At 39.6% G+C, this 23,648-nt stretch overlaps 1 protein-coding gene across 2 annotated transcripts in view; it reads right to left on the bottom strand.

Annotated features, from left to right (window-relative positions):
• The window catches only part of Unc13c (unc-13 homolog C), a 401,427-nt gene that overhangs the window by 234,681 nt on the left and 143,098 nt on the right, over window positions 1-23,648 (bottom strand). For both annotated transcript variants that reach the window (XM_035444481.1, XM_035444480.1), the window contains 3 exons: window positions 20,059-20,278; window positions 8,169-8,396; window positions 6,886-7,027 (listed from right to left, as the gene is read on the bottom strand). In XM_035444481.1, coding sequence (XP_035300372.1) covers window positions 6,886-7,027; window positions 8,169-8,396; window positions 20,059-20,278 — 590 coding nt within the window. The remainder of the gene's footprint in view (window positions 1-6,885; window positions 7,028-8,168; window positions 8,397-20,058; window positions 20,279-23,648) is intronic.

The raw sequence follows: 23,648 nt of genomic DNA on the forward strand, positions 1-23,648 counted from the left end.
AAATCATAAATAATATATTACCATATATATATATATATATATATATATATATATATGAGACACAGGTTTTTTAGCTCTCACATTTATCATCAAATGGATACACCTCAGCATTGTTTACTCTCTGTATCCCAGTGGAAGGAACTTCCTCCTCTCCATTTTAGAAAATGATTTATAAGCACAAAATATATATGTAGCATAGGAAACTAGAATCAAATGCCATGATTAATCATAAAGTGATCACCCAAATGTTTATCAAAGAATCAAGATCGAGAGCACCTTAACTGTATAAGACCGTTTTCATTTCCAAAGAACAATAATTGGCATTATCACAACTAATCTCTATGTGGTCTTTTGGAAATGAGAGATGTGTGAACAGCCCTTCATTCTCTATGCTTCAAGGGCTTCATGAATTGAGCCTCTTTTCTATGTAGCCGTCTCCAAAATGGCCCATTTGGAAGCCACATACTATTCATATATTCTTTCAAGTTAATTTTTAAGTTAATGTATAAAAGATTTCATTTCATCATGGCATTTTCGCATATACTTTGTTGCATATGTGCCCCTTTGTTCCTCTTGCTGGGTCCATTCCTTTCCCCCTCTCTGCCTTCCTATTACAATACTCCATTGCATTCTTTCCTCTTTGTCCCTTTCTCTTACTCCTTTCCTGTGATAGCTTCTCTCCCCTTTCTGTTTCTAGTTTCATGAGCTTATTTTCTAACTCTCTCTCTTAAAAATTAAAATTTCTCACTGGGCGATGGTGGCGCACATCTTTAAGTCTTTAATCCCAGCACTCAGGAGGATCTCTGAGTTTGAGACCAGCCTGGTCTACAAGAGCTAGTTCCAGGACAGCCTCCAAAGCCACAGAGAAACCCTGTCTCGAAAAAACAAAATAAATAATTAAATGAATAAATAAAATAAAATTTCTCAATTTGAACTGTGTAAGGGGAGATAAAATTAAAATTGAAATGTCTTATCATAAAAATCTCCAAAGGCCATCCACGTGCCTTTGACTTAGGGACAGTTAAACTCTATAACTAAATCCAAAAGTTGAACAATGATTTCATTTCCTTTTTACAAGGTTTGTGCTGGCTTACTTCCCTCAGAGTAACAGCACCTTTTTAGAGTGCAGAGTCTGGCTGTAGGAAAAGGCGCATCTGGTCATCATCACTTATGTCTTGTATTTGGCTTCACCACGGGAGGCTGCTTTTTAGAACTGGCTCTTCCATAGCCCATCTGAACTTCAATTTTCTCATCAACAGAATGAAAATGACGAACCTACCAGCCTTTCAGGTCCTCTGCCCAACTCTGCTCTCATTCTCTCTTAGCAGGGTTAACAGCTCTATATCCTCACTTGCCCTTACTATTCAGGTAGGAACACTTTTCACATGAGAATATTACCGCTGTGTCTCCATAATTCCCGGAATCTGGATATACAGTTCTCAGTGTGTATCCCATGCTTTCTAGGTTGTCTGAGATTTACATTATTCTTATCTGGTGTGGATACTGGCCACTATTATATCCAGACCTTCTGTATGGTCCTGACATTGATGGGGCACTTTCTACATACACACACTTACTCAGCTGATTTCTCATGATAATTTCATAAGATTAAATATGACAATAAATGTTTGGATGGATCCTTTATTTCTCAGACTGTTACTGGCCTCCTACATATCAAATCTCTTAGAAGTGTTTTTTTTGGGGGGGGGTGGGGTGGGGAGGGGAGCTGGCATGCACTGCATTGACTCTTATACCGTTTTATTTCACTTTCACTTATCACTTAAATTCAGGCTCTCTGACTTTCATCACAGACAACAATGACTAACAAAACCAAAACGTCTACAAGACATACAAACACGTGGAATTTAATTAACTGACTCCCGAAAGATCAAAACCAAAGTGAGCCTCATGATTCCTTCAGCTTTTTGTCCTAGGAGACTGTCTCAGCCACTGTTCAAGGAATCTAGTAGAGTCACTTTGGCTCTATGAGCTGAAAAGACAAAGCTCAACCTCTGGGAAGAACAAGGCAGCTGGAGATCACAGGGCACAGCAGTGAAGAGAATGAAACAGAAGGATTCTAGTTGTCTGCTGAGGATTCCTTGTGAGGCGTCAATTGAATGATGATGAGGGCATCTTTGTGATGACATCTGAAGGTTGCTTAAGAACAGTGAATGGATTTGATGCAACAGACCCAGCACCCACCCATGGCCAGGTAAGGAGCAATTTTTCACTAAGCTGATGAGAAAAACCTCAGAATTCAAGAGTCAGTAAGCAGAGTGCATTTAAGGCTCTGGCTTTCTTAGAGAAAGCTCTGTTTCATTTCTTTGTGGTAGATTTTAAAGCAAGATCCAAAGATACGAAACTTTTCTATATAACTGATTTTCAGGACAAAGAGGAAGAGTATTTACAGAACATCAAAATACCCAGCTCCTGACAAAGTGATATTTGCAATGTTTGCCAAGATACAATATAGACTTAAAGGTGTGCAAACAGAAAAACTTGCTGCAGATTGAATAAACCTTGAAGACAAAGTTAAGCCGTGGAGAAAAATTCTTGGATTGGCATCAAACATTTACTGTAGGTATTGCATAGGCTCAAAAAAGTTAACAGACTGTAGGACCAATGAAAACTCAACAAAGTAACAGAATGCAGAACCAACATATAAAAATCAATTATTGTTTTGCCCATATACCATGACAAACCCCTTGAAGAAGAAAGCAAGAAAAGAATGCCATGCCAATGATTGTGACCCTGAAGAAAAACAAACAATAATTTAGGAAGAAACCCAACTAAGTAGGCAAAAAGGCCTCCAGAGTGTAACTGGAAAATAATTTAGAAATGGAAGAAAACTCTGGAAGGTGTGGTGAATTAATAGTGTGAAACTGGCCCCACAGACAAAATAATCAACCTCATATAATCCCATTAAAATTCCAATGATGTTCTTCACGTCTTTGTGAACCAATGGATATTTTAGGCTTGCTTAAAGGAGCATAGATGACTTTAAGCTATTTGCATATCCCCTGAATGACCACTTACAAAGGCTTGTCTACTGGAGCTTCCAGTCACAGTCAACCTTTACCTCAGTTTTCTGTGGTAAACCACACCCCAAACTATTGGGAGCTGGGGCAGGATTACCTGCAGCTGGGATAATGGGGAAGTAGGGAGGGGTTAGGAGTTTGAATCTCAAGTGAGAGTCTGATGGCCTCACCTATTCTTCTAGAAGCTAATGCTCATAATCTGTATTTGTTTTCGAGACAGTGTTTCTTTGTGTAGCTTTGGCACTCACTCTGTTGACCAGGCTGGCCTCAAACTCACAGAGATCCATCTGCCTCTGCCTCCCGAGTGCTGGGATTAAAGACGTGTGCCACCAATGCCTGGCTCATAATGTGGATCTTATAAGCGTCTCATGCACTTAGTCAGAGATGTTCAGATTTCAAGATAGGAACAGCAACATCATGCCCAGTGGGCACAGTTCCATGACACCATAGTAACAAAACATGACAATGGATAAAAGCAGAAGTGTAGAATAGAACAGGATAAAATACAATAAAATAGAAGACCCAGAAATAAACACAGACACTTTAACCTAAATAATTCCCAACAAAGGGACTGAAACACATGTTAGATAAAAATAAACTTTTCAAAAAGTGATGGTGGCAAAACTGGATAATTACATGTAGGAAATTGAAACTTGATCACTATCACTCATCTCGTATGCACATAAACTATTTTGGAATTGAAATTGGAAACTACTGGAGCAGTGGGTTTCAACCTTCCTAATGCTGAAACCCTTTAATATAGTTCCTCATGTTGTGGTGACCCCAACCATAAAATTGTTTTCATTACTACTTCATAACTGTAATTTTCCTACTATTATGAATCATAATGAAAATATTTTTGGAGATAGAGGTTTTCTAAAGGGGTTGCAACCCATAGGTTGAGAACTACTGTACTAGAGGAAAAGACAGTGGGCATTAGACTAGGTAGAGATTTCAGAAGCTCTCTTCTGGCCTCTGCAGGCAACAGGAACACACATGTCGTTTATACATACACACAGTAACTTGTACACTTACATACACAACAAAAATAACTCTGATAAAACAAAATTCTGTGCAGCAAGGAAATTAAATTGAATTGAGTAAGAGCACCAAGAAACAGAAAAATTCAAGGGAATTCAGGTATGTGTTGATGAAGTTTCCATAATTGGGGTAAGAAGTGGAAATAGTTTTTATAAAAATAATGGCCAGGATTTTTTTCCATATAGGACAGAAATTTCAGATCTGCATTCTCAAGCAGCTCAACAAATCCTAAGCAGCAGAAACACAAGGAAAGGGACACTATTCCACATCATAATGACATTATGCACATAAGCAGAGAGAATAAAATATCAAAAGCAGCAGGAAGCGGGAAGGCACATGTGCCCTATGAAAATGAGAGCCACAGTAGACTTCCTGCAGTGAGCAATGAGAGCACAGACTCAATGGACTATATCTTGAAAATAATTTTACAACACGATAATCTGACTCATGTGGACATGTCAATACAGGAAAAAGACACAACACAGAAAAAAAGAACAGGGCAAATCCAATGCATGATTTCTCATCAAAACTCTCTACACATAGAGAATGTCATGGAAGATGTTTTTCCTAAGAGAAGAAATAGCAGCCTCAATAAAGTCACTGCTAGGACTTGAATTAGCAAAGGCAAGAATGCTTCCTGGTAAGGTAGGAACAAGGCTGAGATAATTGCTGTATCATTTTCATTAGATTCTATACTAGAATCGCATGCAGGGCTATTAAGCATTGAAAATTCTATTTGGCATTGACTTTTTCATGGTTTTATTTTGTAAAGAAAATGATAAACTTACTATGAAATTCATATGGAAATAATGGAGCAGTCTTAACCTAGTCAACACAACTTTTTTTTTTTAAAAGGTTGAACACCATACAGCTAATGCTTTCTTAATTTAAGACTTCTCAATAAGGGTTTGGTCCATCAATACTCAGTAGTCCCAAATACAAAAAGACAAACAGAACAGAACAAAGAGTTCTGATATACAGCCACCCACACAGGCAGAGCTGAATTTCATCAAAAGGTAAAGAAGCAATTTAGCTGAGAACAAACAATGCTTTCAAATGACAAATACTCAAATATTCATAGGTATAACTTATACCATACTAGATTTTATTTAAATATGCACAATGTCTAAAAGTAAAACTATACCACATATGCAACTCAAAAAAGAACAAAACAATGAAAATGCCAAAATGTTTGAATAGGCACTTAATTGAAGAAGAGACATAGCATATAAGCTTAACTCTTAGTCGTTAGAGATATACACCATAAAACCTATATAAGATGCTACTGTGTATAAGGCAGAATGATAAGATTTACAAAATTTAAGAACAATTACTAGAAGTTTTGTCAGACTCAGGACTCCTGTACATTTATGAGATAAATATGAAATGGTGCTGAAATATTACACAGCAATAAAAAAGTTAAGAGCTGTAGATGCATTCTAAAACTCTACGGGAGAAGGGTGCATACCTCAAGATTCTATGGAAAATGTAGAAAATGAGAAATACAAAGTATGCCACATCAGTACACAGATTGGCTTCTGCACAGCACCAGGATAGTCAGGGAAAAAGCCATCTGTGGGGCATGACAGGCTTTTTAGGAGTGAGAGACAAGATCTCCACCTTGTCTGGGGTGATGATTTCACAGAAGCAGGCACATAACAAACCTTAACTATTTACCTAAGTGTAGATTCAGTCTGTCAATGATGCCATAGTCAAGGTATTTTTAAAGTTTTATACGTGCATCTCCCATCATGGGTCTGGAGGCTCTAGCTGCGGGATGCTGTAGTAGTTCAGCCATCTCATCCATGAGTACTTTGTTCTCTATAATGACTGGTTTCCATCTCTCTCCCCCATTGCCCTAACCAGCTTTATTCATTTATCTGACTCCAGTAGAATCCCAATTTGTAACAACCCATTGATTTCTTGTCTTCTGTTTAAAAAGAGTTAGCAATTCACCTCCCATCCCTCTGAAAGGAGACACCATCCAAACCTCATCACTCATTCCATAGTTACACAATTCCAAATGATTCTCGAAACCATTTTCTTAACACTTTCTTATTGGTCCATATTCAAGCAAATAACAACAAAACCCCACACCTCACTTGTTAAACACTTAAACAGATCCAAGATTGCTTACTTAGCATGTAAAGGAGATGCAATAGACTTAGACCCTCAGCGGCTCTTTACCAGATAATAACTAAAAATCTTCCTCCCCTCAAAAGGAGTTATAGAAAGAAAAGACTCCTAGACAGAAAAATGATTTCTTGCTGTTAGGTGCAAGATGTTAGAGTTTATAAATAAGTGTCTTCATAGACAGTGAAAAGTCATAGCTTTATCATCAACCATTTCGTCTTGAATGGTCTAGTCTCATATGATGGATGGACCAGGTGGCTCCCCAGATATCCCTTCTATCATTAGTCACAAATCTTCAGATGTAGTACAGTGCTTGTCCAGCTCATGGATTCCTAGCTCTGAGGAGTCACATCACAAGTCACAGGCCACACAGTAAACCACATTTAAACTTCCTCCAATGCTGCTCCAACTGTGTACCTTCGTGTGCACACCTTCATGTAGTTCCAAGAGTAAACAAAACATTTTTTCCCTACAGTGAGATTCCCTGAGCTCTGCCTAATATTTGGCTGTGAGGAAAACATTTTATAATATTAAGTTAAAATTTTAGTTTTCCCTTTCAGTATTTCTGCACAAGACTAAAACACAATGCCAACTTCCTTAGTCTTGATGGGCATGTGTTACAGTCATTCTCAAACACTTTTGTCCCTGTGATAACTTGAGAGTGTGTACTTACAAGTAAAACCGCTCATCCCATACTGGATTCAAGTTTCCAAAGATGGTTTTTGTTCTTCTTTTATTTTTGCCAACTTGAACTGTCACATAAGGGTCACTGGATCCTGTTTTGTCTTTTGCCTGCAGGCCTTGTGCAGAAACCACTGAAATGAACCAGAAATAGCAACTTCAATATGACAACATTTCCAGGAACAAAACCATTAGAGAAAATATTTTCTGTCAATTTTTCCTGGGTTTGCAGATCCATCTTCACCACTCTCATCTTGAAGCCTACTGGTCTCTATAAACATTCATAACCGAATATGCACATTGACTGGACTGTCTTCCCTTGTCCTTTCTCCCATTGAGCACTGCCCACTGTGTGTGCCTACCACTTTCCCTTTGTCCATTTGTTCATGGATATACTCCATATATACCCCCAAAGAGATGAAATCACTATCTTAAGGAAATAGCCTTACTCCTGTGCTCCCTGAAGCATGGTTTCCCGCATCTAATATCCATCAATGATACAAAAAATACTCATCAAAATTCAAATGCATGTGATTTTAAAATTTAATGGATTTGGTATGAGTATAGATTAGCATAATTTAATAAAGAAAGTATTTTTATTTTATTATATAGTAAAATGAAAGTTAAGAAGAGTGCTCTATGTTTCTGGTTCTGCTTGTTTTACTTATATGGGTATTTTGCAGCATGTATTTATGTATACCACATGAGTGCAGTGTTCACAGAGGTGAGAAAATGGTATCAGCTCCTGGAACTGGAGTTACAAGTGGTTGTAAGGCTCAGGTAAATACTGGGACTTGAACTCAGGTTCTCTGCAAGAGCATCATAAGCATCAACCGATCTCTCTAGCTCTAATGTGCACGGATCATGTGAATGAGTGTAAGGTTAGTTACTAAAATGACTCTCCTTAGAGAAACACATAAACAGTGACCCTCACTGAGGGGATTGTTGATCCTACTGGCATTATTCAGTAGTAGGCAGTTAAAAAGCTAATTTTTGAAATATTTGGGGTGGTGATGAGTTAATTAGGAGAATACATGGTGAAATTATTCTAATTTCCTGCATATATTTGAGAAAATTAAAGTAACCAGTAGATTTGTCAACATTGACAAGATTTTTAAAAATCTATTTTTTACCTTTTTTTTCTAATAGTGATTCCTGAGACACACAAAAAAACCTCTGTATGGATTGTCATGTAAAACAATCCTGTTTCTAATTCAAATAAAAAAATAAAAAGAAACACTATATGAGATAAAGCACTTAAGAAATGTATTTTACCTGTAATGGTTATTTTTGCTGACCATTTAGATGTCCCATCCAGTACACTCTGCTTGGCAGCCTTTGTGTACTGCACAAAATCCTCTTTGGAGATCTGGAACATTTCCTGAATGACTTCAAACACCTCTGGCCTATTTCTCTCCCTGATTTTCATTCTTTCTTTCATGGCTGTGATGATGGTCAGAGTCTTATCCTCAGCACCGTGCTTAGAGCTCTTCTCTGCGGCCCCTGCAACAGAAAATCAATGGCTGTGTGACCATGAAGGAGTCCCTTTGTGATGGTTCAAAAGGATATGCATAAGCTACCAAGACTTAGTTTGAGGAGCTTGGACAAATTTTCTGTTAAACACCAGGAGAATGAATCGCTACAGTGAGGACAATTAGTGCTCATTAGCATTATTGGTAACCAAATGAACTTCTATCACCCATACAACCACAATACTAGAATAAATGAGTTCTACAGATATTTGGTTTGCATTTAAAAAAAAAAACTTCAAAAACAACATAAAGGGTGCATGCAATCAGTCAGGTATGTCACATAACACATGTATGTATTCAATGACTCCAAACAAAACAGAAAACCAGATTGGATGTAACTGATGCATTTCACTTGGAAATCAGTAATCCAGAGCTCATCCAATTTATTCTTAGAGGGATGCACTATAATGATATGTTGAGTTTTCTTTACATTGGAAGAATCCCCTTCCATACTTACATACTGAAACACAGCTCAAAATTCACCCGAGTTCTTTTCGAGGAGCATTTGAAAATCTCTGGCCTGGTGATTCGGCCCCTAGCAGGCAGCACACTTAAACCCTCACCAACATATTCACAGTGTCAACTGAGTGGAATTTCACTTTCAACTAAACCTTGATTGACAGGACACTTTTGTTTAGTGATTGACATTTACTTTCTGGGCATTCTGTGCTTCACAAATGTTTCTGGTTATGGAGCATCTCTAAATACCATGTCTGTGGCCCTCAGCTTCCCTACCCACCACAGGTATCGTCACTGTTGGGTGTGACACCCTGGGATATGAGTGTGTACATATGTGTACATGCAACTGTCATGGCATACGTGGAGAGGTCAGAGTCAGGTCCTGGGGACTGAACTCACAATGACAGTGTTGCTGGAAAAGCACCTTTATCTGCTCTGCCATCTGAGCCACCAACCCTCAATACATATTTAAATGAGATGATTAAAAAAGAATGAATCCCACTTTAAAGAACATTCTAAACACCCCACTCATCTGTTAAAACATGCCCTATAACAGCTGCATATTTGTAAATTATGTGCCATTAAGTAATTAAGCATGTTTGTAATTTACCAGTAACAGCTTGACTACACAGTGCATAATTCTTCCTTAGTAAAGTATAGTTAGGTTGGACTGTGTGGCTGCACTACCTAATAGGCATATTCGGCTTGCAGGGTTGGAATGCTACTTAGACATCAGGAATGGGTAGAAAAGACCTGCAAGAACCAAGGTATCTGGAGAGATTTGTTTAGTGACAGTCACACTAGAACTTTCAATGGTTTTGAAGCAGCATGACGATGTCATTTCCCACCCTCCTACTCAAAAGGTTAAGGTAATGGCCTGGTTAGCCCAGAGGTTCTGGGAAAGAATTCTCCAGTCCTGTGGTGTCAAGGGCCCTGGACTTCCGCTTCTACATTCAGGAGGAGTCCAGCCGGGTGCTATCCACACATTAAATGCTCACATAAGCAGCAACAACCAAATTCAAAGCTAAAATGTCAAGAGCGTTCTTATCCCTAGGAATCACATCTCTGACAATTAACTCTGAAATCTTTTGCTCTTCTTTTGATGTTCTAGCTGTGTTTCTGCTTGAATATGTACGGAACAATCAGACCTGTGAACTGAAATTGCCAATTTGGGGAGGGAAGGCTGACAGAAACTTATGTTTAAGCCCCTTATCTGTCATTTCCAGAGAAGATATGTAGCTTTGAAATTTTTCTGTGTTTACATTTTGCTTCTGAAGAGCTTCCATCAGAGTTTCAGACATGAATCCATAATTAATTTGGAAGCTGATCTGCAAGGCCTTTCCATTGCTCCATTGTTCTTCAAACCCACATCTTAATTTTCCAATCAGACTGTTTTTTTAAATTGCTGCAATTTGTCACAAATTTCGAGTCCTTTGGGCTTATTCTGTTTATTTCAAAGTAATTTCAAAGTAATCAGTGATAACTGCAAATAAGCATTTATGTAAGTCTTTCAAAACACTCTGGTAGCTTCCTGAAGAAGGGATCGACGGTAGCTGAGATCAAAGGCGATGCATCATAGCAAAGCTCTCTGTCACGTATATGCGCTGCTCAGATGCAGTCTTCATCACCCCCTTTAAAACCACTCAATGGACAGATCAGGCAGCACAGTTACACACAACAGAGCAGGAAGAGAGTTTGGCTTAGACAGAAGCAAGTGTCCTCCAGTCAGTGAGAATTCAACCTTACACAGAAGGGAACGCAGGGAAACTTGTTCCTTTCTGCATAATTTCACAGGACTAGCAACCAGAGCCTCTCATTTTCTTTATTTTTGCCTATTATTTGAATGATGAAAAATTTCATGTGAAATTTTTTTCACAACTCAGTATTTTCCAAATAAGCATGTCTGCCCGTTTCTCTCTCCCCCATCTTTTTCTCATCATTTCTTTCCACCACAATCTTTCATTATATATTCTTGTGTGTTTATAGGCTTATTTATACTTATAAACATATAAAACTTCAATATTCTTCTTTGTTCCCAGCAACACATCTGCACTCTTCAGGTCTCTTTACTCTCTATTCTCAGATTATATTTTTATTCTCTTCCTAATAGAAAACACAGTGCTCTCAAATCTAACAATCCCACCTGTCCTTCACTACAGAAAACAAAGGCAACAGACAAGCCCCATTTGTAACATTAGCACCTTCATGTGATATAACCACTGCCATCTGGTAAACACTCAAACACCCCTTGTGTGTTTACCACTCACGTGGCCCGCTTACCTGTGTTATGTCTGTGTCTCTAGCTTGTAGGGCAAACGCTCTATTAAATGTGCATTCTAACATCTAGCACAGTGTTTGGACAATAGCATGTGCTTAATAGATACAGAAGTCACTCATGTTCTTGAAGGAATTAAAGGGAAAAGACAATCATAATCAATTCAATGAATCACCCCCTTCTTGTGTACCAAGCCACGGGCAATAATACTGGAGGGAGTACTCCTATCAGTGAAAAATAATTAAAGTACTGAAGAATACAGTTATGAAGTGAAAACACCTGGTCCTTGGCTTCCGATTTGGAATTCACAGAAAGCAAGGGCTGTGTGCCTATCACCAGAAAGCCCAGCCTGCTGAACCTGAACTTGATGGACCTACACAGCACATACATCTGACAGTCAGGCAACACAAGATCATGCACCCAGCTACACACAGAAGGAGTGTGTTACGGCCATTCAGCAATAAGGTGCAAGGGTGTATAGTTAACAATGTTTGGGGGTAAAGGAGACAGCCTGGGGTAAGCCCCCACCTGCTAGTCACTAGTTGATGTGTTCTGAATGCTTGTACCCGCCTAAATGTCAGCACCGAAGCCTAATCACCAATGTGACAGTGTTGGGGGAGAGAGTTCAAGAGAACAGGAAGGTACTGAGGGCCAAGCCCTGGTGAATGGGGCTTAGTGCCCTTATAGGACAAGGCGAGGGAGTGCTCTCCCCTTATCCTCCTTGTGGAGCACATTAAACCAATAACTGGCAGCGGAACAAATGTTGGGGATGACTGGGGCTGATTCAGTGGGAAATGAATTCTGGTATTCAGCATCCATCTAGTTTATGTTAATTTGCTATAGAGTTCCAAATTGACCTGAAAACCAGCTTTTTGCACTTGGATTCTTCTCTCCTCTCTTCTCCTCCCCTCCTGCCTCCCTCTCCTCTTTTCCTCCCCTCCCCCTCTCTCTCCCTCCCTCCCTCCCTCCCTCCATTTCTTCCCTTTCTTTTTAGACAGGGTCTCACTTGCCAGGCTGACCTTGAATTTGCTATATACTCCATAGTGCTCTTGAATGTCTGATCCTCCTGTCTCCACAGCTTGAGTGCTGGGGAGCATATCATGCCATGCTTGGTTTCATGAAGTATAAGGTACTGTACCCTGGGACTTTGATTATTACTAAGCAAGCACTCTACCAACTGATCTTCACCCCAACCCTCATAGTTACTTCTTCACCTTAAACCTTAGCTGCCTCATCCATAAGCAGAAGGGAACAATGGTAACATCTCTTTGAATGAGGCCGGGTGAGGACTGAGCTGAAGTAGGTAGGTAGATAATAAATAATGAGAGTTATCATCATCTAATGATGATTAAATGTGGGATTTTAGAAAGTCAAATAGGCAGAGATCAGAGCCATCTATCAAAGTATTTCATCCTAACAAGGAATTTCAGGACTTTGAGCTCCCTCATTACTGTGATGTACCCATGAACAGTGCCATATCCGGTACCTGCCAAGTGCTACTGTTTCCATAGCTATTACCCAGTTGGGGTCAATACAATGCTTAAAGACAAATGTCATTGAAGTCCAAAGAAAATGAAAAACATTAGTTGTTTTGTTTGATAGTTTTTAGATATTCAGAAACCTTTACATGCACGTGAGGTTAATAGATCTAGGTGGCAATGGCTTAGCATCCAAGGGAGAGTACATGAAGTGTGTGGAGGATTGCTTTTGCTGTCTGCAGTTTCTAGAATAAAAACGTGTCTTTCGCTGTGACATCATGTGGGTGGTCCTCTTTGGATGCCTGTTTTCTTCCCAGGGAATCATGTAGGTGGCCACAGAGTTGACATCTTCCCACCCTTCCCATTAGTTGCTCTATATTGGAGATAACCCTAGCCCTCCTTCTTTCACATGCCTTTAGTCTCTTCATGGAATAGACCTGAGACTCCCCCAGAGACCACCTCTTCATCGCAGACTCAAAGCTCTGTAACCCACAGTTCTTGCAAACAAAGGCCTGGATAACTGGAGGAACTGAGGAGTGATGGAGCATCTTTCCCACCCCTGTAGGTGGATCTGTGATGAAAATGGGGGCATGTGGGCTGGGACCCTCTCCCGAGAAACTTCCACCTCTTACAGAAGTGATTTGACTGTCAGTTGATCTGCCTCCAAAACCAAGCCAAACCCCAAGTTCCCCTGTCATGCTAGCTCTGCCTGTACCATCCCCACTGCAGTTAAGCATCTCCATTGGCAAATTCGATCATCTAGGATGTTTGGGAAATGTGTTCAATAAAAAAAAAAAAAGTTAAAAATCAGGACAAGTTACTGTGTCTTACTGGTAATTTCTGAGATTTTCCAATTAGTCTAGATTAACAAAAATGTCTCAGTGGCAGAAAGGGATAAGTCAATAATTTTAAAATGCATTCAATTTTCAAATATGTCAAGGAAAACTTAAGGGAAAAATTAAAGAAGGAAAGATATATTGTTTTTTAAAATGATATTTAGTTTCCTCACATCCTATTCAGATATTAAAGAAAATAGAACAACACATGAAAAACTTTAAACACTGGTTTCTTTCTGCTTCTATTCTTCCATCAATGCCTCTGACACCCAGGAAGTTATCTTTAGAAACAGTTCACACTGCTGTTGGAAGCTGCTGGAGGCTTACTGCTCCTCCATGCTGTCTCCCCATGGGATATAAATGTGTCCCAGGGTACCATTTCAGACCTTGCCCTCCTGGATCATGCTGCAATGAGATGGACAGGCTTTTTCATTATTTTGTCTAAGCACGGACGAAAGCAAGATCATGAGGCTAAGCACCAGGCAGCAAGTGTGTGTTCTCTGATGAGTGGCCACTGTTCCTTAGGAAGTAGAACTATCACTCCACTCTCGCCTGTTCTTCTTCAGGACGGTTGTGGGATGCTTGGATTTGTTTTTATTTATGTATTCTTTTAAAGCCACTAGATAATGGGTTAGATATCATTATGATATTTTAAAGGTTTGTTTTTAAGTGTGTGTGTGTGTGTGTGTGTGTGTGTGTGTGTGTGTGTGTGTGTGTGTGTAGAAGAGGGTGTCAGATCCCCTGGAGCTGGAGTTACAGGCAGTTGTGAGCCACTCCGTGTGGCAAGTTCATACCCTTTGCAAGAGTAGTGAGCGTTAACCACTGAGGCATCTTATTAGCACTTGACATTTTTAAACTAATGGTGTTTATGTGGTCCCATCCCCGTCTCTGCCACCCTGATCTATCTCTTACAGAGATAGATCTCTTACAGATCTTGCAGCCTCCCTCTTACAGACTCCTTTCCTTGTCTGTGTCCTGTTTCCTTTACCTCCTCCCCAGTCTTTCTCATCACCTATTGTTATCCTCTCTTGGTCTCTTTTCTAGATTTTTGGACTTTTCTCTGACTTCCACCTGTTTGTACACTCTCACACACATACACACACATATGCATACACATACATATACATACACACACACACACACACACACACACACACACACACACATCAGAGGCTAGGATCTGCATATGAGAGAGGAGTGGCTAGTTTTCTAGTCTCTGCTGCTCCACTTTTGTTGTTTATCCCATACAGACAGTACAGTCTATTCTGAGGTTCAGACATCATCAACTAAACCCAGAAAATGGAACACTGGGGAGTCTTAGGGATGATCTCTGTGTTCTTCTCCATAAAGTCAAGTGCTTTGGAATAATGAGCTCCACAAAAAGTCTTGAAGATACTGTGTTCCAGCCAGGGCCCATGGTGACCACATGCTCCTTGTTCATGAGAAACTGACAGCTGCTACCTTCTCCATGGTGGGTCTGAAGAGCACACATAAGCACTGAGGCTCCAGGCACAGCAAAATTCAGGGATACAGATGCTGGGACAGAAAAGAAATAATTCTACTTCTATTCAGGCTCTGTCTTCCACAAATGTAGCCACCATTTCTGGAATAGCACCGAAGGCTAAACTGGAATTGTTGCCCATTTAATCTTTGTGATGTCTGGTTAGATCTGGAATAGAGGCTAGACTAATGTGAACACATAGTAAACCAGAAAATGAAAGTTTGTGAGATCTATTGATTTTTTTCAGGGAGATAGACTTTCTATCTAAAGTTTTTCTCAATGTTGCCACCTGTTCTCTTTTCCTGAACTTTCTCTTAGGTCCTAGGATAACTTCAGTAACATACAATTCTGCATGGATCCTTTTATGTGTCTTAATCTTGACACTTTCCTCCATCAAAGCAGCATCATGACCATGCTATGGGCATGACCATGCTTCTGTTTGGCTTTCCCCTCCTGCTTTAAGAGAGGTGGGTTTGCTACTTATTTTGTGGGAGAAGTGGAAATTATAACTCTCACCTAATATTCTCCAAACTATTCATAAATGTTGCCCACTAGTTAGTTTTTGAAGGCTTAAAGATGACCTATTTATTGCAAATGATCTTTTATTACAAAAGGCTTGAAATATTATGTTCATTCATCCAAGTGCCAATAAGACATGCTTCAATAAATTACCAAGGTGACCATGTACATTTGCATGTACTTGTGTTCTCTCTCTCTCTCTCTCTCTCTCTCTCTCTCTCTCTGTGTGTGTGTGTGTGTGTGTGTGTTCTTGAAAAGGCAACAGAACCACTGAACTCAATAATCAACTGGGTTTGTCTATCTACTCATCTAGTGTCTCCAACTTTATATTGTACAGAAAGATTATCCAGTCAATCCAGTCTTCTTAAATTTTTGTTTATTTTTTAAATTTATATGTATGAGCATTTGACCTATATGCTTATATGTATAGTATATATGTGCTTTTTGTTTACAGAGGTCAGAGGGCTTTACATACCCTGGAGCTGTAGTTACAGATGATTATGAGACACCATGTAATTGCTGGATCTCAAACCTGGGTCCTCTGCAAGAACAGTCATTGCTTGAAATCACCAAGCCATCCCTCTAGTGCCCCCATCTTCTGCCCAGCTACTTTTTATGCCTTTATCCATTGTTTATCCCACATTTATTAGCATCTACAGGGATTACATGTGTTATAAGTTATAGAGAAGCAAATATTATTTATTTTCTTCTAAGACTAAATCCCCTACCCAAAGGGTATGCTCAATATATTTAACCTATTTGATTGTCACAAAATATCGTGGCTGAAAACATTGGCAATGGGATCACAGAAGGAGAGGAATCAATATCCAATTTGCAAACAACAGAAATAGCTAGATCTTATTAACACTGTGAATTTAAAGAAGCTTGTATTAGGACACAGAAGCATGGCATACAATCAGTTGAGGAGACAGAGGACACAACTCACAAGACCTGCTTGCTTGCTATCTGCTAACAGACTCTCTGACCTTATGTGATATTTGGATTTCTCAGGAATTAATATGGTCCAAACACATCTTCTGTGGGACTTGAAGCTAGTTAGTTTAGGATCCAATATTATGTGCAGATTTTTGATGCCTTTATATTTGCATCTTTTCTATATTGTGAGGACAATCAAAGAAAATATTTTGAACCAGGCAAAAAGGCACACCTGCTATCTTGGGACTTGGGAGGCAGATGCCAATAGAAACTAATATTAACTTCTTTGTTGAAACAACAAGAAGACATTTCTTAAGAAAAGGCTATTGGCTGGGCAGTGGTAGAGCATGCCTTTAGTCCCAGCACGCAGTAGGCAGAGACAGGTAGATCTATGTGAGTTCGAGGCCAGGCTGATATACAAAGTGAGTGCCAGGACAGGCTTCAAGGTTATAGAAAAACCTGTCTCAAAACAAACAAACAAACAACAAAGAAAAAGAAAAGGCTACTGATTTTGGAGGGAGAATTTCAAATTTTCTTGCTGGTCCTTATGAAAAGCTGTGATGCTAAACACGGAAATTTGCAGAACTTCATTATGATCAGTGTGAAATATTGATTTTATGGAAAAAATTAGACAGGGTTATTAAAGAAGCGATTCTCACATCTGCTCTGAACATTATATGGTGTTTTTGATTCTTCTAACTTGTTAAACTTACATAGAGTTAATATTTTTTAGATAGACATGAAGGGCTCTGTGCTAGTTCACAACTCTAGGCTACAACCCACTACATTGCAGAAAGGAAGTCACATCACATTCCACCAAGAGTCGAGAGAAATGAATACACACAAGCATGATTAAGTCCTTACTTGAGAAAGTTCAAGTGAATTTCTCTACTCTTACACAGTTTGTGGCTCCCTGACTAGGGAATGGTGCAGCCTGTCATGGGCTTGCCTCTCCCACATTAGTTACCACATAAAGAACACATGTGATGGACAGCCCTAATTAGGAGTTTGACACAACCTAAGATGCCCTGTGAAGAGAGACTCGGTGATGCATGATCTGCATTAGGTTGGCCTTGGGTAGGTCTATGGGGGGGGGGGCATTGTCTTTTTTTTATGAGTAAACATCTATTTAAATCTTTTTAAATTTAAACTAGAAACAAGCTTCTTTTACATGTCAATCTCAGTTCTCTCTCCCTCCCCTCCTCCCCTGCCCCTGACTGATACCCTGTCCCTCCCCCATCCCAACCCCTTTCTGCTCCCCAGGGAGAATGAGGCCTTCCTTGGGGGATCTTTAAAGCCTGTCATATCATTTGGAGCAGGGCCTAGACCCTCCCCAGTGTGTCTAGGCTGCAAGAGTATCCCTCTATGTGGAGAGGGCTCCAAAAGTTCCTTTGTGTACTAGGGGTAAATACTGATCCACTGCCAGTAGGGGGCATTGTCTTAATTAATATAAGTGCATCTTAATGAATAATCTCAGTGAAATTTTTTAATTACATTATCTACTCAATATCAAATAAGAAATACTGGTTTAAAAAACAAAGACAGAACATAGAAATGTTTCTAGAGTTTAATGGATGAGGAATCTTTACTCTGAAAGACAATAAAGGAACAATCCCATTTTTTTCGACTTGATCCAAAGCACTTTTTTTTTTCCTCTAAGAGATTTAAGACATTTATTGCTACATGGCAATATTTTATATCTGTGAGTTTTCTGATATTCTTATTAATATCTTGCTTACAATTCATTTTTAAACACAACAATTATTTATTTATTTATTGACTGGCACAATGCCGGTGGAGTCAAGAGAGGGAGTGGATCTTAGAGCTGGAGTTGCAGATGGTTGTGAGTCACCCAGTGTGGATACTGGGGCCAAATTCAGATCCTCTAGAAAGGCAGAACATTTTCTTCACTGCTGAGTCATCATTCTATCCCAATATTAAATTTTAATTGGATAATAATACTTTGTAATGAAACTGAATGAATAACATTGGAACACTCCCTCTTTTAAGAGATCATTCCTAATCACACTCTTTCAAAGAAGGAGCTGTGCTTAGCAATACATATCTATAACCCCAGCAAAAATCCAAGGTCCTCTTCATCTACATAGTGAGCTCCGGGCCAACCTGGGTTACATGACATTCTGCCTTATGGTTTGTAAACAAGAGGGTTATGCAGGCTTCTCAATAAATCTCTGGGGTGAGGCTGGAGAGATGGCTCAGAGGTTAAGAGCACTGGCTGCTTTTCTAGAGGTCCTGAGTTTAATTCCCAGCAATCACATGGTAGCTCACAACCATCTATAATGAGATCTAGTGCCCTCTTCTGGTGTGCAGGCAGAACAGTGTAATAAACAAATCTTAAAAAAAATGTTAGCACCAATCAAAGTGGATGTCAATGAGGAGGCCTCAGCACTCTATGGGGCCCCTGTTAGTGGATCAGTATTTTTCCCTGATGTAAGAAGGGACTTTGAGAGCCATTCCCACCTGAAGGGATTCTCTCTTGACACATTGGGGAGGGCCTAGGCCTGGCACAGGATGATGATGTAGAATGTTGGGATCCCCAATGGAAGGCCCTACCGTCCCTAGGGAGTGGAGGAGAAATGGGGTGGGGAGCTGGGGTGAGGGAGGGAGAGGGAGAAGGGATTGATATGGGAAGCAAGTTTGTTCCTAATTTGAACTAATAAAAATAAACAAAATAAATCTCTGGGGTGAAATTTATTAGCCCTAATCATTCACTTCAAGAAAACAAATTTGTGTGAAATTAAGAAAACACCATTGGGTCATATGTCCAGCTCATTTACCTTTAACTCTCAAAATCAAGAGCCCTATTTCCAACATCCATGCAAAGAATGTAGAATACCCAATCAGGCAGCAGCAAATAAAATTGGAAATTTATCCCATAGCTCTAATTTCAGGATTGTGTCCTGGCCCCAGTTTAGGTAACATTATACGCAGTCACATCACACAGGACTATTAGTAGAACAGACTAGAGGTCACTTTGAGGTTCTACACTAGCTGAGGATAAATTTTCAGCATGAGGACTACCTCTGAGAATTCTGGTGGTGTCTAATTCCTGGTTCAGTCCAGAGGGAATGCCCCAGTTAGTTTTTATTGTCTGACTGACACAATCTAAAGTGTCACCTGAGAAAAGGAAACTTCTCTTGAAGAATTGCCTCAATCATATTGGCCTTCAGACATATTGGCGAGGGACTGTGTTAATGGCTAACTGATATAGGGGTACCCTGCCCATTTTGGGTGGTGCTGTTCCCTAGGCAGCTGGTCCTAGGTTTTCCAGGAAAGCTAACTAAGCATAATCCAGAGAGGGAGCTAGAGAGCAACATTCCTCGTTGTTTTATGCTTCAGTTCCTACTTGAGTTCCCATCCTGATTTCCTGACTATGATATTTTAGGTGAAATAAACCCTTTCTTTTCCATGTTTGGTCTGAGTGTTTTATCACAACCAGAGAAGAGTGAGCAAGAGCAGAGGATATAACATCAACGCTATGACTAGATGGGCCATCGGTATCTCATTTGTACATGTGATAGGAGAAAGCACACACATATGTTGATAAACAGGGATGTAGAGGTCTAGGATGAAGACACATGGCAGGCTTCCTTAGCCTGAGTACTCACTCTGCAGACAGTCAGCATTCAGGAGGTCCTGACACTTCTCATGACATTTCACCCCACACTCCAGACACTTCATGCCTTGCCTTGCAATGCCCCACAGCAGCCCTTCACATTCGTAGCAGTAGGTGGGCGTGGTAGCTGTCCAGACCTCAAAGTTGTGTGGGGTAGTAGAAGAAATGGGGTAGATCAATGCCTGCAAAGTCTTCTTGAAGACATGCATTTTCTGTGAGGATGAAAATGGGAACAAGACAAAGCAAGTCAGTGGATTGGGGAAATTTCAACACAAAACAGTCCATTTTACCATTTACCCCTAAACTTGCTATTTTGGGAGAGAAAGAGAACCTTTGATTTTGATGTAAGTAATGATTTTTAACCTGTCTTTCTGCTTGTTTATCCTTATGTTTTAAGACCCAATTTGGTTATTTAACTAAAGAGGTCCCCAGTAATACTGCAGACTGGATAGGGCTCTACTCTCAAGCTCCCCAATAATCTTCCAGCTGGATGGGGCTCCACTCTCATGCAGGTTCTTCCACAGCCCCCTATAGCTCTAACCACCTACTTATGGCTGTGCCCCTCTAGACCACACAAGGATGAATATTTTACCACCCACAGGGGTGCTCAGAGACTAATCTAGCCCCTTTATGATTAACTTGGAACACTAATTTACATGACTAATCGAACTGGAGCATAGTAAAATTATTAAGTATAGGGAAAGCACTTTTGATGCTAGCCACAGCCCTCTAGGAACATTTCCATGACACTTCAGATTCTACCCAGACCTTTCTTTCCCTACTGGTGGGCCTTGTAAACATTTCAGTCTTTAAACACTTTATGCAATTTGTTCTGCAAGGAATAGTTTCTACACACATCCCTTAGAAAAGATTTTTTATCATCAATTCCTAAGAAGGTCTTGCTGTAGATAAAAGTTAAATGTGGTGTCCCCATGGTGACTGGTACTGTCCAGGCAGATGACTAGAATAGCAATTGGTGAGTCACAAAACTTCACTGAACAATTAGCCAGAGTTATTTAATGAAAGTATGTGATACTTCAAATGGATTCCTTTGGATAGTGGCTTGTTGCTCATCTGTTTTAAAACTTTGAAACCTTTCATAACCAACACCACATTCCAAAAGATATGTATTTTTCATATTATAATAAGACTTTGTAGTTTCCTTTTCCAAGAGATATGGATGCTCAAAATCATGAAAAAAATAATACATCACATGCCCCATAAAATAATCTATCAACTAGAAAGACACTGAAATCAATAATAAGAATTATGCAATTGATTTTTTTTCTATGAGTTAGGCATGGTTCGATGCATGCCCTTCCAGTGTTTTATCTACATAAGAGTAGGAAAACAATAATAATATTTTTATATTGCTTAACAGATTTTAACAAGGAAGGACAGTTTTAGTATGTTCAGGCAGTCCCTAGAGTCTCTAAAGGGGAATAAGAATTGTTTCACGTCCTGAAAAGCCTCCAAGAGTAAATAGACTGCTCAGATCCTAAACAAGTATTTGGTTGAAAATCTCTGTGCTAAGGAGGAAACTGAGGTGTGTTGATTTACTATGTTATCTTCTGAAGTGTAAGGACACTGGATGGAAATAAATAGCCTTTTCTATTCTAAGTATCAGAAGAATATAAAGTGACTCAGAAAAACAAAGCAATTAGGCTTCTCTCCAAGAGCAGCGAGTGGTGTCGTAAGCGGCCATCAGCATGCCATCTGCCAATGTTAACAGACACATCAGTAGCAAAGCTCAGCCGCCTCCATGTCATGTTCCTCCTTGGTCTCTTTCTACAGTGCTAACTACTGACGGTCCATTTTCATGGCCTTCTATGGGGTTCCCTCATGAGATTATGTAAATCAACAACATCACATACTCCAAAAGAATCTCATTATGATAGCTTGAAGGAAATTATGGTTCTTGTTTGAAACAATGTTCCTGCACCCAGTGCATTCTTTTCAGGAAAGAATGAATGACTGTCTTGTGGCGCACATTTACTATTAGAGGCACAAGCATTAGTGAGAGCCACAGAGCAAACATTGTATACAATGTGACCTTTGAAATATCCTTCCAACAGGAAGACTCAACACTGCTACAAGTTTATGAGTGTAAAAATGGACACAATTTCAGAGAGGATTAGCTCATTAGTACAGTCATCATGGAAAGCTGAATGACGATCTTGACATTTATTTAGGTAAAGTTTTAGTAGAGTTAAAAATCAAACCTAATCCCCATATATGGGATATGGATATAGTTGTATGCATGTATTTTGAAGATTGTGAATAATATGATTTTACTGAGATTAGAGATGATTTATTTACATTAGAGATGATAATTATAACACCCCACAGGAATTTGGGGTGTTACTCCAAATGAAGGTAGAAAATGATACAGTGGGTGATGAAAGGCAAAGGAGAGTACAACACAGTACAACAGAGGATAGTACAGTACAGAATCTGTTGTCTGTTTCCATACGGGATGTCCACCCAAAAGCAAATTCATGTACATCTTAAATCAATAGTTCAATGAAAATTTATACATAAAGATATGCATATTTGCATTACTCATGTAAAGCGGCCAGAGAAAACCAATTTGCTAAGTGTAAGGAGCCAAACTTTGTGTGAATTCTTTCACAAGGAAAAACTGTAGCCACTTTATTGTGGAAACTATAAATTTTTACCTCTTAAGCAGAGACTGAATTTGCATAAATCATCTGGCAAAGGCTATGACAAAATGGTCTGACGTGGGCCACGAGGCGACCACTGCTACTTGACAAAGCTCCAGCATTTCAGCATTGCGAATCCCCACTGTCCACCTCCTTTTTACTTTCATTCTGAGTGATTCTCACTATGTGCTATGGGAGTTTCCTTGTTCCTTTTCCTTTGGGAAATTTGCATGGGCTTTGGTGGAGGATGAAAATGTGTACAATGGCAGTCTCTTTAAACGAAATAATTCTTTGGAAAAGATCCCTGCTTCTGTGGAATCATACAGCATGATAACTTTGCCTACTCTCAAGTGCCCCCTCCAATTACATACAAAATAGAGAAGTTACATTTACTAACTGGGAATACCCGGTCCCAAGGATGAAAAGCACACATTTGAGCAAAACAGTGGGACCAGACCCAGAGCTTGAGGCTATTTAGGGCAAGAGTTCAGTTAATAGGTACAGAATAGTTCCCAGGACTAGTGGCTTACTGGATATATGGCAAGATCTAGTCTGCCCCACTGGGAAACAGATTCTGTTAAGAAGTTAGACTGGCTTGACCCCCCTCTGCTATATACTGTGGCATACACTGAAGGAATCAGAATGGTATGGCATAATGGAAAAAAGAATAATCTATCAGGACCTTCCCCTTTTGGGAGCTTATGAGGGGAGCAGGCCCATGTGATAAGACTGAAGCACAAAGGAATGCAATTTGGAAAGAGCTCAATGCTTGTGCTACATGGTACAAACATTCCATCATGCTTCCTGAAGAATGAAAATTGCTCATACAGGTTTTTTTCCCCCCTCAGGACTCAACGTCTGATACCTCTTGACCAAAAGGGCTGAGACCATACAGGAGGAAATGTAAGAGGGCACCTGC

This window comes from Cricetulus griseus, chromosome 4 (genome assembly GCF_003668045.3).
Source record: "Cricetulus griseus strain 17A/GY chromosome 4, alternate assembly CriGri-PICRH-1.0, whole genome shotgun sequence".
NCBI lineage: Eukaryota > Metazoa > Chordata > Mammalia > Rodentia > Cricetidae > Cricetulus > Cricetulus griseus.